Below are 16,700 nucleotides of genomic sequence, written 5' to 3'. Positions count from 1 at the left end.
ATAGTAGGTCAGGGCAATTAAGATGCTCCATCAAAAAAGGCACTGCCTGACTCTTCACCACAGCCTTATGACCAAGTCAATTAACTACCCTTTGGGTGGAAGTCCAAGTTGTGATCCAATATGAGATGAGTCCGCCCATCTTGGCTACCCACAAACAAAACTGATCCTTGTTGCAAAAGAAGGCATGCATAGACATAATATGTACAAATGCAAACACCTGACCTAGATGGAAATGGACACTGTGAAATATCTAATACATCTGGAGCAAGCTCATGATCTGCACTGATCAGCTTTCATTGTTGCCAAAAATTCACATTCCATCATCAAAGGCAGAAATTACAGCCTCAGTTTGACCTGAATGTGTTCCCCACCCACCTGCAAAATATATTGCATTTGGAAATCTGTTAAAAAAGTATGATCAAAGATTCTTTTAAACCAAAGCAAGAAAGCTTTGGATATTTCATTGCAATTTTTTAAAAAAATCAGGTCCTCTGTTTAATTGTATGATAACGAGGAAGTTAGTATAGCAAGCAGACGAACTTTGGCATCACTTGAAGGGTGCAATTGCAAAATTTATCTCTTGCCCTTTTGATCTTTTCAAAAGAAAAATGGATAATAATTTTAGTGAAACTGGAAGCCAACGGTATATCATGAACTTGATGGCTCAAAGAGCAAAAAAATAAGACCTAGGCAAAAATTCATCCACTCATCAGAGCTTTGTAAAATGTGAACAAAAAAAGAAGCACAAAATACTGTAAGGTAACCTTATATTTAGAGAAGGAGGCTGCAGGAGGAAGGAGGGGGGATAGAAACCCTGAGGTGCAAACATAATATTTGGTTACAACCCATCACATTTTAAAAAGAAAACAATGAAAGTGTGTAAAAAGGAAACTTAACACAGTTTCTGCAAATTTTTCCACTCCAGCTGTTTCACTTCTACTCAGCTAATAGTTTGTGGTCAGTGCTATAAAAAACTAGAAGGAGCCCAGGGCAGCAAACCCATCCACAATATATATATATATATATATATAAAAGCATCCTGAGCACTTAAAACATTTTAAAAACAGTTACAATTAAAAACATACTTGATGATCTCAAGGTTGCTATAAACAGTATTCTTTAACCACCAAATGCTTGGAACGTTTTCAAACTCCTCCTGTAAGCTAATAATGATGGAGACAGACAAACCTCACTGGGGAGGGGGCATTCTACAACAGGGGAACCACCACTGAAAAGACCTTGTCATGCTAGCATCAACTAGGCATCATTAAGTTTCTCAAAGGACCTAGAGATACATACTTTTCTATAATGGACTTATTCTAAGTGGACTTTGGGATAGCATAGTCATATTTTGGGCTTGTTTTTTGTTGTTTTAAGAAGTTAGATCTGCAATTGTATACACACACTTCCCTGGGAGTAAATCCCATTGAACATATTGGGACTTCTGAGGAGGCAGATAATATAATAGCAGTTGAAATGTACTCCCCCTCTTATTTTTTTGTATTGTTTATTTATATATCTTATTTACCTGTGTACAGGAAACCCCCCATTTACGTGTGTTCCATAAGTGTGCAACCGTGCAGCCGTGCACATGCGCATCGCAATGAACCCAGAAGTGACCCCAAAATGTCACAAAAAGGAGTGGGGCAGGGACAGAATAGGGTGTTTGCAGGCTTTTTCAATGGCACTTCAAATATACACGATTTCACTTAAATGCATGGTGCTTTGAAACATAAGTCTTGCATAAATGGGGTGTTGCCTGTACAGTGGTACCTTGGTTGTGAAACGTAATCCATTCTGGGAGTCCGTTCGACTCCCAGAACCATTCAAAAACCAAGGAGCTTCCTGCACTCAATTGGAAGCCGCAGAAGCCATGTTGGACATTCAGCTTCCAAAAAGCGTTTGCAAACCGGAATACTCACTTCCATGTGTGCGGCGTTCGGGAGCCGATTTGTTCAGGAGCCAAGCCATTCAACAACCAAGATATGACTGCATTTGTTTATTCATTCAATACAACTTTAAAGAGTGTAATAGGTGGAAAACACATTTTTCCTTATGTTTATTTGACAAGGACCAGCTACAGGTTTCAGGTATGCCATTTTGACTAAAAAATCCCATTCATCCTGTTACATACAACATTGTGGTTATATTGGCATCCATCTACTTAACATTCCAAACCTAGGGATATTTTTTAAAAAGGTGTGTGTGTGTGTGTGTGTGTGTGTGTAAATGAGTGCACTTTAGCAAAGCACTGAGTAGTCAATAGTGGGCAGAGAATTTATTTAAGTTTTTAATAATCTATATTACATTATGCTGAAATATCTAGCAAGTTCAGACACACTTGGTTCCTGCATTGTTTGAAAGGTCAGAATCAAAAGGTTTTCCTAGAAAACCTAAAAATAAAAATGTCAAGGCCAGAACTAGCAATACCATCTGGTAAACAGCCATCCAGGTGGATCAGTTTGTTATACATATGCCAGATTAGTTTCCTAGATGTACTTTGACAAATGAATTAGGACCGGGGTTTCAGTGGAGGAAAACAACATTATCACCCTGAACTTATGAGCTAGTTTGCTGGCTGGCTTTTACATGACACACATGAATATCTAAGCAGAAAGAGTTTCATGGCTCAGCTCAAAGGTGTTTCCTGCTGAAAAGGTCTGCTGGGTGCTGAGTGATCATATACCATTTTTCAAAGAGCAACTCTCGCTGAATCAGTAAAATTAATTCAGCCATCTGAAAAGAATTACAGAAAAATTATAATGAGTGCAAAAGGGGGGGGAAACCTCTTGCTCTGTCAGGGAGATTTAAATATATATAAGCAAGCAGTCACACATACCTCTTTTAAGAGGTTGCCTGGAACGTTATGTACTATATAGTACTAATTTCATACTGAACTGTGGGCTGATTCATGACCTTATTTCTAATTACAGGCATCACTTATTTTTCTTTTGTTACTGTTAGTCTCTGCCTAAAACTGTTTGTTCTATTGCATCAAGAAATCATCATGTTGCTTCAAAATTGCACCCATAGATTTACAGCAGCATGCCTCACATTGCAACATCTAAATGTTCTTGACCTTGTCCCGTGCACAATCACAAGAATCACACATTTAAGTAGTAGCATATCCCTTACAGTAGCAGCACTGGAGTGCAAGGGATCAGAGCCCTTGCATGGTACTGCTTCTGCACAAAGCACCTCCGTGTTGAAAATGCTATTCAGTGAGGTTCACATGGAACAGAAAGACCAAAACTTGTCTTTGGTGAATACACAAACAGCATAGCCCAATGGAGATAATGTTCAATTTAATGGTCAATTTAGACCTGAGAAATCTTGAGTGCAAATAAATTTGCACTCACAAACTCACTGGGAAGCTTCCAGCCTGCTCATTCTCATTCAACCAGCTTCCACTGCTGATTGGTGAGGAGAGAACCAACTTAAGGAGTTGTGGAGACACAAATTGCTGCTTCACCAGCCTATATTGCAAATAAACCTGCTAGATCACTGAATTGTAGAGTTGAACGTGACCCTGAGAATCATCTAGTCCAACCCCCTGCAATGCAGGAATATGCAGCTGTCCCATGTGGGGATCAAACCAGCAACCTTGGTGTTATCAACCCCAAGCTCTAACCAACTGAGCTATCCAGACTGATGATCCGGCCCACTAAGAACAGAATTTATGGAGAAAGCCTACCAAGACTTTCTGAACTGGCTTAATATAGTGTTTGGGGTTCCCCACCCCAGTGACTATTTTGAAACATTTCTTTTATACTCATATAATAAACATATTCTCTCTGTGGCAGTGTATTTAGCAGCAAACTAGACAAATAGACGCACTGAAGTAATACACTACAGTGGCCTCACTGTGTCACCAGAGAGCTTTCTATAAAACCGATACTTCTTTCCACATTCATTTTCTACATAATTATCAAATCTGTTCAAAATATGTATCTGCTTTTAATACATTGGTTTCTCCCCATTCTTAATTAAAGTGCTGCATTCAGCTTCGTTAATATTAGCTTTGTATAACAGTCATTTTTGCCCTGGAAGGTGAATACTAGTGAAAGTATAATCTATGAGGCTTACATACCTGACTTACAAAGATGTTTAAATTGAAAGCCTCCCTGAAGGGGCCAATTGTGATCTAAATTTTATCCTCCATAGATAAATACCTGTCAGGAAACAGGCACACAAAACACTACATTAAGATTCAAAATCCATTTACTTTTCAAAACAGACCTGTGAAGGGACACTACAGGTAGAAATCTCACTTCCGTACGCTCCTAACATAAGTATACTTCGGTGACAAATAACTTGATTTTGAAACTAATCCTGTGTTTTGGTTTGCTGTGCAGATCAGTGCATTGCATCTGTTTTGCTTGATTTTGGAGTACTGACACATGATTTTCACATGTGAATTGAAGAATGATAGAAAACAAAATGTTTAAGGGAAGTATAACCTGCCCATCATCAGTTGCCTGTCATTGACTCTGCATATGCAAATAGTTGCTCCTCCAGTCCAAAATCCAGGGTGACAAATCTGTGCTAGAGAGCAGTTCCAGAAAGTGAATAAAAATAGACATGGTATGTGGATTTCCCCAAAGGTAAAGGGGCCCCTGACCATTAGGTCCAGTCGTGACCGACTCTGGGGTTGCGGCGCTCATCTCGCTTTATTGGCCGAGGGAGCCGACGTACAGCTTCCGGGTCATGTGGCCAGCATGACTAAGCCGCTTCTGGCAAACCAGAGCAGCGCACAGAAACGCCGTTTACCTTCCCGCCAGAGCTGTACCTATTTATCTACTTGCACTTTGACATGCTTTTGAACTGCTAGGTTGGCAGGAGCAGGGACCAAGCGACAGGAGGTCACGCCATCGCGGGGATTCAAACTGCCAACCTTCTGATCGGCAAGTCCTAGGCTCTGTGGTTTAACCCACAGCACCACCCACATCCCTTGCTATCCAATAAACAGGGAGAGACAAGGAAGACAATTGCAGTGATCTAGGGAGAGGCTGCCATCCTATGCACACTTACCTGACACAAAGCTCCTCTGAACACCACGTAGGGCTTTCTTCTGAGCAGACATGCAATGGGTCATGTTGCGAAAGAGAAAGAAATGGAGGTTATAAACAGCAAAGGTATCGTTGGCAAGTCAGGGAGGGAACAGCAGACAATTTATCACAATTTCTTAATAATTTAACTTGAACCTATGTGTTATTCCACATTCAATTTTGTTCTGGAAGTTTGCATAGGCATTGGTGTAAAAGGAAGCAAAATGTTGCAGGTAGTGGGGTCAATGACCTACCAACCCAAGGCCTGGAGAGAGAAGTATCAGGACGATTGGACTGGTTTACCTGGGAGATTGATCTGACATTTTGTTCTATCCTGGACAATGACATTTCATATACACACCTCGGGTGGTTGGCCAATCTTGCCGCTTACATTTTCCCTCTTTACTCCCATTGCATATGCAGACATCCAAAACAATGTCAGTAGTTAATATGGAGTTCATGCTGGAGTGATTTTATGAATGACTATATCCAATAATGGTATGCAAATTGGTCACAGCAGGCTAGCAAGGCTCTTCTGCTCTCTCACTCGGCCCACCCTCCATAAACACTACTGAGAGCAATATGAAATGGGCACTTCAACACTTGTATCAGCTCCACAGAGTGACCCTGGGCAGATGCAATGGTGATGGAGAAGTCAGCTTCCTTTGCAATCGCTACTACAGACTAGAGTCTGGTCCATGTTCAGTCAGCTTAAGTCTGAGTTTCTGCCCTGCATTCTAACCACCATCCCTGCCTTTCCATCACTCCAAGCTCCTCAGAAAACCAGTAGAAGACTCATAGAATCAATGCAGGAATCTCAGCTAAAACATCCATCACAAATGGCCATTCAACACTTCTGCTTAAAAAACTCTTACTGTTCAGAAAGTTCTTCCTGATGTATCAAGAAAGCACTTGATAAATTATGTCACCCACCCAGGTCATCCTCCTATTCCAGAGATCAACCGGGTTTGGACAGGGCCACCATTAAGGGCAAGAAATACCCCCAGAGTTTCTGGGGGAAAGATTCAGACCTTAGGGGCAGACCATCCAAATTGCCCTTAAACCCTGTGGAGGTTAGGAATATGTTTAAGAAAAGATGCATGGTCCTCCTGTTGAGCAAATCAAGTGTATGATGCTGACATATGTAGGGGACAGGTGTAATTTGAGAAAAACCCATCATTATCATGGCCATGTTACCTGATGGGCTACATGCCAGTGTAAGGTAAAAGTAAAGGGACCCCTGACCATTAGGTCCAGTCGTGACCGACTCTAGGGTTGCGGCACTCATCTCGCTTTATTGGCCGAGGAGCCGGCGTACAGCTTCCGGGTCATGTGGCCAGCATGACTAAGCTGCTTCTGGCGAACCAGAGCAGCGCACGCAAACGCCGTTTACCTTCCTGCTGTAGCGGTACCTATTTATCTACTTGCACTTTGACGTGCTTTCGAACTGCTAGGTTGGCAGGAACTGGGACCGAGCAACGGGAGCTCACCCTGTCACGGGGATTCGAACCGCCAACCTTCTGATCGGCAAGCCCTAGGCTCTGTGGTTTAACCCACAGCACCACCTGCGTCCCTTACATGCCAGTGTAGGCAGAGGCAAAAAGTGGATGGAGCAACTGATACAACTTTTACCTTTGTACAATAGGTTGCATTCCAACAACAACACAAAAGTCCGCTTCCCCTTCCCACCCTTCTCTCTCTCTCTCAAGCACACATCCAAGCAAGGATACATTCCACTGGATGACACACTTGAGGGCTTGGAGCAGGGCCATTGTGTGTGGGGGGGGGGTGGGGGGGTGACCTGGGGAAGAGACATGGTCTGAGAACAGTCCTAAGGGCCTGATAGAGAAGCCTGGAAGTCTACTCTTCACTCCCAGGCCTGAGCTTCTCCACCCTTGGTGCACGTGAAATTAACAGATTTCTAGATGTGGTGCATGAAAAGAGATGGAATCCTTAAGGAACTCAGCACACATTAGCATAGCTTCGGAGTAGTCTTCTGCAGTGCAGAATGCAAATGCCAGCAAACGGTTAAGCAAAGGTCAGAAAGTAATGTTGATTTCTCTGGCTGAAATCAACCAAGCACATTTGCCCCATGCAGTTCCAGGACGGCTTGATGACATTCAAAGGCTAAGACTTGCAGGTAGACACCAATGATCTTTTGCAGATAGTTGACCTATACTCAGTGCCCAACCAGAGGAGGTGGAGGAGGAAAAGAAGAAGAACCCTCTTTTTCTTGCTTTGATTCTTATTTGGGTCAAGGATTAGTGGACTTGGATTCCTTAAAAAAGGAAGTGCATCTTAACCTGTGGAAATGGGGAAAAATCTCACATGCAACAAGATTGTTCTTCAATTTAAGTTCATAGCATATTCACATTATTTAAATAGACAGCTTGGTTTTGTTTTGAAGCACCCTAGGCAAACCCATCCACACATACAGCTGAGTAAATTAGCACTTTCAATGTTAACTTGCTTTCCTTACTCCAAGGTAAATTGATTAATGGCAGTTTTACTTCTATATCGTCCCATGTAGTCATACACAATTATTATTCTCTTGTCTCCCTGGAGAAATTGTGGTGCCCAGAAGCGTGCAAACATACTTATTTGTCTCCAGAAAATGTTAACAAGTAACTATCAACTGCAACACTGTACAACAGGGGCAGGGGAACAGTTCAAAATAAATATTCTTTTCTTCTTCAACATGTTTCAGTCTTGAGTGTCAATACTTTTGTTGGTCTTTGAAAAGGCCAATCCCAAATATATTCAAGTGCTTTCTAAAATTACAGCTCAGTTACAACCACTTTTTGATTAGCTGGCGTAAAGTGCCCGGAACAGCTTGTAAACACTTTCAAACCCCACTTACTAAATGTTGGACATATTATACAGTCATTAGGTACAGAACCTTTAAAATAGCTTTTAGGAAACATATTTGGTAATTCTCATAATTAGTCAAGAGTATACAGGCATAAATGGATACTGTAAGTTTATCACAGCTTTGACTGTTGGTTTCAAAGCCATTCATTCTACATTCAAGCCATATTCCAGATAAGCTAACAGAAATGAATTGGGTCTATGTTTATTTATAGGTAATGTGTGTGCCAGGGGCATGCTGGGGCAGACTGAGGGAGGCCTTGGATCCAGAGAATCCTACCCAGGAAGAAAATGAATCCAGTCCTGATACTGGCATAGGGAATTTCCCTCCCATAGGAACCAATGGGCAGAAAATAAAAGAGGAAACACACAAAAATTGCTTGGGGGAAAATGTGCCACCCCACAGCCTCTGCCCTGACTGGTGCAAGCCCAAAAGGGCTTGGATAGGGTACTTTCTATGCCATGAATGCCCCCCCCCCAAATAGGATTGCTATGACATAGTCCAACATTTCAGAACACTTGTTGCTCTTCCATTTATTTCATTACAATTCTTTACATAGGGTGACATCACCACCACCTAATTTTAGTGAATATAGATCAGGAAGATTATGGTTGTTGTTGTTTTTTAACAAAAATAGTAGCACTGGGAGTGGGAGAGGAGGGAGGGATCACTGGTTATTAATCTGTGGAAGACAAAGCTTTATGGTGGATTTAGATTATCTTTGTTCTAAAATATTTGGCAGCCTGTGAAATTTCCAGTACAATTCTATACACGTTTACTAAAAAATATGCCCCACTGAATTCAATGGAACTTAGTACTAGCGGGTATAGGAACAAGTACAATGCACTTTGCTGAAGGATGGCACTGTATAAGACTCCACAGCTAAAATTTGTTGAACAATCAGGATGTTCATAGAGCACAAGCTGGCTATTGCACACAATCCTTTCAGAAGAATTTGTTTTAATCAGTTCTCAGCTTGGTGACAACCAAATGCATCTTGTGGAGCAAAAACCCACTTGTGCAACAGGACTTTTGGTTTCTCTTCTCCAGCCTAGGGAAGTATCATCTCCAGAAGATCCCTCAACCCTCTGGAGTAATCATTTTGGGAATGGGGACTGCAAGGGAGCAAGGTCCCATTACTGTATGTGAGCACAACAGACATCCATTCATGTTATGTTGAATCTCATCCGTTATCTTAAAAACCTACTATAATTTACTATGATCAGGCTACTGGAAAACATTGTTAGCGATCATGATGGGCCAGCCAACAGAGCGTCAAGTCTTAAATCCTTGCATTCAAATCTCAACTCAGACATAACAAAAATGGCCTCGGGTCAGTAACTCTGAGATTGTTACATTTCCCACTGAAATCAATGGGGATTGTGTCTGAGTACATATCTTTTGAACTGAAAGTCCAGCTCCAACCACATTTTCTCAGAAGTGGGATTTACTTCCACATCTGAAGGCAGCACTGTTTAGGGAAGTTTTTAAGGACTGATGTTATTACAGTATTATGTTTTCAGGTATGTTGTAAGCCGCCCAGAGTGGCTGGGGAAACCCAACCAGATGGGCGGGGTATAAATAATAAAATTATTATTATCATCACATATGCATGCCTTGAATTACAACACTGATTCTTCATTGATTTAAAAAATGGAAATCACGATCTGGCACATGAGGCTTAGTAAGATACCAGCACCTAATTCAGCCTTAGAAAGAAAGTGCTATTTAACAAATGGGCTGCTTCAAGGTAAGAATGCAGCTTCAATACTTTTGTTCATCAAGTACTGTGTAAGTTAGCTGCCAATTCAAAATATTCAACAGTACATTTCCATGGTAAACTCAATTGTTCCATAGAATTCTATTGTGTGCTATTCTTTTTCAACATCCAACGATTTAATCCTCCACTTGCTATGCAGCGGCACTCATTTAATTAGGTAGTTCCACTATGGGACATCCGATAGTATATTGTTTGAGAAATAATCCCTGCAATAATTTAAAATCCACAGCAGTGTTTCCTGTACTAGGAAAATAAATGACTGTCCAACATTAAGATCAATTATCCAACTTCAGTGTAGACTGGAATCTAGCAGACTACTATAGAAGGCCGCATGGCTGTCTAACCTAGCATTTTGCTTCCAGCTGGCTAACCAACTGTACTGGTGACACAAAGCACTTTTCACTCATGCTACTGCTTGTAGAAGCCAGACATGTTCAGGGAGGAGGAGCAGAAATTTGTTAACTATGCAGTTAATTCTACAAGTGACCAAGAATCTTGAGTGATGCAATAGTGGACATCTTTGGGGGATGGATGGAAATAATTAGTTTAACATAATTAAGAAGCCAAGGCTTGTAATCTGCACATTTCAGAGAGTTTAAGAGCCATTCTATATATCGCACAGAGCAATCTTCCCAACCTGGTGCCCTCCATATTCTTTGGTTTAGAACACCTGTTAGTCCAAAGCATCTAGCGAATACCAGGTTTGGGAAGACCTGATACAGAGGCAAATCAAAGGTATCGCCCTACAGAGAACTGCTGCCACACAAAGTTCTGAGGTAAGTGTACCTTACAATACATGCGTTTCCCAGTTTGAAGCATTCCAGCTGGCTCTGTCCTATTGAAAGCAGTGGGCCTCAATATATATAAAACTGTGTCCCAACTAGTTTTTGGAAATGGAGAGAATTCCATTTGAGTGCAGAATATGTAATAAATAAATAAATAAATCAAGCCCAGCTTAATTTTACTGACTTAAGAACGCACATTTATGACGCACCAAGAGCAACAGAAGAGAGGCGTGCAGCCATGCTGTTGTCAATGTTTTATCAAGAGGTATGAATGTTGTGTTCCCAACAGATGCAGTCCAAGAACGACACCGGTATGGAAGATCTCATTTTACATCCATTTATTTCATCCCATGGCCATTTAAAGCATAATAGTCAATACATTTCTAACACTACAGAGAAATAATACCAGGGTGACCAGAGTATATATACAAGCCAAAAATAAAAAATAAAAAAAGATGTGGACAGCTGAATAAGAGTATGTATTCAGTATGGAATCCATTGAACTTCATTCAGCTCAGGCTTTGTTCTTTAGGGAACAAGGTGCTAATGTGCCACTCTCATATAAAGTGAGTGTAATTGCTTCCAAAGCAAGTTACTGCTGAAAACATAGATGGAAGCAAGTTAAGTGTAACACTAAATTTCACCTATAAACCTAGGAGCAACACTTCCTTGAATCAATTTCCACCCTCCAACACCATTACTACTCTGTATTTGTTTTTTGTGGTTTTTTTTTGTTTTTTACAAAAGCCTACTGTTTTATTAAGGCATATTTTGCCCTGAGCAATTTTGGTGGAAATTAGCCCAAAAGTCTAAACAGTTAAAAGGCAAGCACCAAGTGACCCTTTTGTAGACAAATATAGCAATCTTTTTTGTTTGTTTGTTTGCTAGCTCACCTATTAAGCTGGGAGTAACATACAAAAAGTATTGCTCAACAATTTGGTAGAACAAAAACTTTTTTCTTTTCTTTTTTACTTTAGGCCAAACTTCCAAGGCTGGCAAGCTTAAAGTTAGGCACTGAAGTAGATGCTGAAATGGTTAAGAAGTCGCATGTAAGATTGGACCTTTGCTGTCTTACACCTGAATTCAGGCATCCCTGTTTGAAAACTCAGGCTAAGCCCAAGATATCCCAAACAACCACAGCCAAAGTGTCAAGTCAACTCAAGCTAAGAGATAATAATCTAATGTACCATAAAGTGGTCCTCAAGGCTCTGACTACACACATATCCATTATAGCTAAAGTCAACTTGTGCAAGCTTGTTGTGAACACATTTATCTTGTCCCCCCTCCCCCCAGATCTGACATATTAGCCAATCATATGTCCAAAGTAGCACAGGTTATTCATTCAAAATCCAATGCACATCTCTATTTAGAAGGCCTGAATGCTCTTCCCTCTACAGATACAGCTTTTAAGTAGGGCCAGAAGACCACACAATCCGTAATTTAGAAATAAAGAATAATGTTAAGTGGCAAACAAGTGCCTTCTTTTATACAAATTTAGACAATACAGGCTATCTACTAAGCTATCAAGAGTATCCAGAAAAAGAAACACAGCCAATTCTACATTTTATTCACATTTATTTTTCGCTTTTAGTGTGCTCACAGAAAATTAGAACACCTTAAGCAGGAATTTAATAGCAATTTTGTAAGCAAAGTTACATTCCATCTCTAAGTCAAATTGGTCAAAGCTTCTCCAGTATTTACAAAAACATGATAGACAAGATGCTACACAAAAACCATTGCATCTGAAACTGGTTTTTATTCTTTATTCTGAAAGACAACTGGAAAAAGAAAGCATCGTCTGCTGTCATCAAAAACATACCACAGTATAAACAGTAACCATTCCACTTATCACAGCTTGGTTGAGTTTAAAATTGTGTGTGGTTTTTTTCTTTTTAGGTCCAAGATTACTGCAATTTTACAAAAAAATAAAAATAAAATGGGCAGGGTGGAAAAAGTTGCAAACTTAATGTGCTTCTGGATATCAAGATTTGTTTTTATACAATAGTCACAGTTAAAAACACCCTGCTGGTAATACATAATTACACTTTATTAAGGTCATAAACCAGCAATAAACAATAAAGCCTATACAACTTGTATTTCTACTTAATCACTGACTGGTACAGCTAACATGAGATAAGTGAAAGTTCCTATGGTTTAAATGAATTTCCTAAGACTATGATCTTTTTTTTAAAATCTGAGTATTGGAATTTTTCTTCTTCCTTCTTAGTCAAGACTTGTAGTGTTGTAAACTTATAGAACATCTGCCTCACAAAATACATTGTAATAACTTTCTTTTTTAAAAAAGACTAACCCCTTATTTCTTGTGGCACATTTTCTTGGCAAATTATCTGCACCACTAATTCCCCACTGTGACCCCTTATCACTTCATTTGCTATCCCTTTATTGACCCATCCATTTCCTTCATATATGGGCATGTCCATAGATTGACAGAGAAAAAAAAAGTTTACATTTTGAGTAAAAGATGCAAAGTATGCAAAAAACATTAATACTGATGCAAAAAAAAAAAAAAAAAAAAAAGAGGAGGAGGAGGAACGAGGCGGAGGGAGGCGTTTAGTCTCTCCTCTGCCGGTTGGAATGGTGGTAACAGAATGATCTGAGATGGGATCTGTGGGTAGAGACAAAAAAGAGAAAGACATCTTTTAAATCAATCCCTGGTTGTAGACAAGTTCTCCAGAACCAGTACCTGGCACCACTCCAAACAAACAAACGGGGGGGAAGAAAAGTTCAATCATCTCAAAATTGCCAAATTTTCCTCTCTCTCTCTCTTTTTTACTCTGCCGACTCAGCTGGTGGAGCTTCTGGACTAGACTCGGACGGGGCTTCCTGTGTAGGAGCTGCCGCCGCTGCCGCCGGCTCCTCTGCTTTGGGCGCCTCTTGCTCAGTTGAGCTGGCTTCGGGGGCAGCGCTCGGGGCAGCGGGCGCCTCTTCCTGCTTCTCCTCGGGCTTCTGCTCTTCGGCAGGCTTGGCCTCCTCCCCAACAGGCTTCTCGGGCGCAGTCTCTTCCGATTTGGCCTCCTGAGAGCCCCCGGCCTCCTCCTTGGCCTCCTCTGTGCTGCCGGTGGCGGCGGTGGCAGCGGAAGGAGACGCCTCCTGGGCGGCCGCTTTGCTCTCCTCCTCGTTGCTGGCGGGCTCCGGGGTGGCGGCCGCCCCTTCGTCTTTGCCCCCTTCTCCCGCAGCGCCCGCCCCTTCGTTCTCGGCTCCTTCCCCAGACTCCTTTTTGTTCTTTTTAAAGGAGAAGCCGCTTAGCTTAAAGGACTTTTTGAAGGAAAAGCGCTTCTTTTTTTTTTTAGGGGTCTCGTTGCTGGACGAAGGGGTGGCTGCCTCCTCGGCCTTGGAGGAGGACTCCCCTTCGACGGGAGAGGCCGGCTCCGTGCTCTCGGCCTCAGCCGCCTCCTTCTCCGAGGCAGCCTCCGAAGGGCTCTGCTCCTCCTTCACAGACTCCTCGGCCGGAGCGCTGCCGTTCGCCTGGACCTCCTCCTTGCCCGCCTCGGCGGCAGCTGGCGAAGCATCGCCATTCACCTTCACGTGGCCGTTCTCCTGGAAGAGATGAACTCAGCGTTATTCGAGGAGAAGGGGGAGCGAGAGGAAGATCTCTCTCACGTCAAGCGCAGGTGGACACAGGACTATATACCCTGTTTGTGCCATTGAGGCACTTTCAGTCAAAGGGATAGGAACATAGTCAAAGGAACCCAGCACTACACAAATCAGTTTATGTGACCTAACTCCCTGGGCCAGCCATGGCAGCACGTTGCCAGCGACTTTCCCGCTGCTTTTCCCGAGGAGCGCGCGTGACGCAATGGCCGGGCTCTGGGGAGGGGAGGCGACGCCATTCAGACGCAAGCCCCTCCTCCCCGCGCCCTTTTCACTCCGGCTCGTCCCTTCAGGGCTCCCCCCACCCAGATATTTGGGCGCGGCGTCCAGTTAGCGTCGTTTGGAAACGCGCCGCGTGGCCGCCGTCCACGCTGCTGCTTCCCTTCTGCGATTTAATCAACACTCCCCCCCGCCCCGCGCGCGAGCATCACCACCACCACCTTTTCTCAACACACCCTGCGAGAATCGAACGAGGCCAAGGCAGCGAGGAGTCTCCGCCGGCAGAGGGCACTGCGGCTCCATTTTGCCAAATCCACCCGAAGGAGGAGCGAAGCGCCGAGGGAGGAGACTTCGGAGAGAAGCGCTGGCGAAGCAGGAGGAAGCGTCGCCTTGGCCAGGATCGCCTCTGCTGGGCGAACAAAAGCTCCGTCCGCAGCCGCAGCTTCTCCCAGCCCCTTCCTTCTACCACCACCACCTCCTTCCTGGTGCCAAACGGAGAGACCAATCCCCACCTCCCGCCCACCATAGTGGAAGGAGCGGCGCCTCCGCTCCCCAGCGCACCGGTTGCCTTTTGATTTCTATGCAAAGCGCGCCTCCAGCTCCTCCGTGGAGCGGCGAGGCGACGAGACAGCAGCTGCCACTAAGAGGCGTGGTGCAGCCCGGCGCCCTCCACAGCGTGGCGCGCCCGGCCGAGAGCGAAGCGCCGCCACATGCAACATGCACTCGGTTGCAGGCGCGCAAGCCGCCCGGGCTGCCCCACGTTCAGCCCGGTGCCGTCGGCACGCTCGCGCATCCCTTAGCAACAGCTCACCAAAGCGCGCGCACAGCAGCGCCTCTCCGAAAATCTCGCCCTAATCTCCCACCAATGCCGGGAGAGTAGCCTTGGTTACGACAATAATATGCACACGGGGCTGGGGGGGGGGGGTCTCGTAGTGCCGTCTACGATCAACCACATTCAGCGTGTGCCGCAAGCTTGTATGCAGGCAACCGACAGAGCGAAGAAGGATCCAGCAAGCAAGATGGAGAAGACGGTCTCTCAGCCCCTTCCCCAATACACACGGACAACTCTCCAGCGCCCCCCACCCACCAAGCACCGCTGTCGCTTGCTCTTGCCTTATCACTGCCAAGCTCCACTACACTCTCCTCACGCGCCAAAGAGGAGAAATGGGGGGGGGGGGAGAGAGAAAGAGAACAGAATAGGGGCTGCTACAGGATAGGAAGCCATCGAGAGGAGCACACGATCAGTTCCAACCAAGAGCACGAATACAGCAAAAAAGGTCTTCAAAGATGCCGCCAGTTTATAAGCAGTAAATTGCGCACCACGCCAAAGGGAAAACACATCTCACTGTACACAAGCATCTAGCAAATTTCTGCCTCCACCACACTACTACGCCTAAAACACTGGGTCCACAGCAGTGCGAAAAGCCACTCCTTTTCATTACCATTCTTTTAAAGGGCTGTAGTCAGATTTTAAAAAAAAAAAAGCCATGCATCCCCACCAAGCAAGAAAGTGGGAGCCGAACGAAACACCGTGCACACCATTTATTTTCTTCAAAGAGAGAGACATTATTCCATTATCATCATTCCTCGCTTCTCCCCATTTGCACCCCGCTTACCTGTCCATTCGCCTTCGAAGGCGACGCAGGCACCGCTTCCCCGGGCTTCTCGGCAGCGGCTTCGCCTTTTGCAGCGTTCTTGGAGAACTGAGCACCCATGCTGGTTTTATTCAACAAAGAAACTCAACAGATCCAAAAGAAGGGGGGAAACAAAGAGCGGTGGGTTCGTATAAATGCTGGGAGACCAGCAGCCTGAAGAGCAGCAACACAAACACACACCAGAGGGGGAGGAGGAGGAGGTGATGGGGGTGGGGGTGGGAAAAAAAGAGAGAAGACAACCGATTATTTTAAAATATGTACACTCCCGGATTTTTTTTATTTAAAAAAAAAATTAAAAGCTGGAGAGGTCAAAAAAGCAGCAGCGCAGAAGCAAAAGGGGGGGAAAAAGGAAGGAGGAAAAAAGTCGAGCAAAAATATTAGAAGCCCAAGGTTAGTACAAAAAAAGAAGTAATAAAAAATCCCAGATTTGTAGCCGTACTGTAGACAAGGGGAAAATGGAGAAATCTCCCTGGTCGCTAATAAGATGCGGAGTCCAACGCCCAAGTGCACAGATGAATGGGCTTCCCGAGCGCTGACGGCAGCCCCCGCCCGCCGCCGACCAATCACGGCGCCGCCAGACAAAAGAGGGGGCGGGGCCTCCAATTGGAGCGAACAATGGAGCTGCGATTGCAAATAATTTGAAATCGGCCTTGGACTGATAATTAATACTCCGAAGAATATAAATAAATTAATGAGATTAGAGCGTGCACCCCGATTTCTCTTTAAAAAACG

General features: G+C 43.8%; 1 protein-coding gene and 1 long non-coding RNA gene across 3 annotated transcripts; both read right to left on the bottom strand.

Moving 5' to 3' along the window:
- Positions 1 to 2,355: 2,355 nt before the first annotated feature.
- Positions 2,356 to 6,290, bottom strand: LOC308473059. Its single transcript, XR_013983881.1, has 3 exons — positions 5,032 to 6,290; positions 4,091 to 4,172; positions 2,356 to 2,736 (listed from the first exon to the last, which is right to left on the bottom strand). It is a non-coding gene; the product is annotated as an uncharacterized lncRNA (long non-coding RNA).
- Positions 6,291 to 10,805: 4,515 nt separating this feature from the next.
- On the bottom strand, positions 10,806 to 16,647 carry MARCKS (myristoylated alanine rich protein kinase C substrate). 2 transcript variants are annotated; one of them, XM_080998840.1, is made up of 3 exons: positions 16,408 to 16,647; positions 15,930 to 16,121; positions 10,806 to 14,040 (listed from the first exon to the last, which is right to left on the bottom strand). In XM_080998840.1, the coding sequence occupies exons 2-3, from the start codon at positions 16,026 to 16,028 to the stop codon at positions 13,273 to 13,275; spliced, it is 867 nt and encodes a 288-aa protein (XP_080854966.1). In that variant the 5' UTR covers positions 16,029 to 16,121; positions 16,408 to 16,647; the 3' UTR covers positions 10,806 to 13,272. The 2 variants fall into 2 exon arrangements, with proteins under 2 accessions (XP_080854966.1, XP_080854965.1); XM_080998839.1 differs by having other exon boundaries at positions 15,930 to 16,647.
- Between the last annotated feature and the right edge of the window lie 53 nt (positions 16,648 to 16,700).

The sequence above is a fragment of the Podarcis pityusensis genome (assembly GCF_964106645.2).
Source record: "Podarcis pityusensis genome assembly, chromosome: 3".
NCBI classification, from domain to species: Eukaryota; Metazoa; Chordata; class Lepidosauria; order Squamata; family Lacertidae; genus Podarcis; species Podarcis pityusensis.
Note: the sequence above shows the minus strand (reverse complement) of the source record. Positions and strands in the feature narration are given on the sequence as shown.

Coding starts and splice junctions, on each gene's coding strand:
- MARCKS (XM_080998839.1), bottom strand. CDS start 16,028: ATGGGTGCTCAGTTCTCCAAGAACGCTGCAAAAGGCGAAGCCGCTGCC. Junction 14,041..15,929: donor CTTCGAAGGCGAATGGACAG/GTAAGCGGGGTG, acceptor CATCTCTTCCAG/GAGAACGGCCACGTGAAGGT.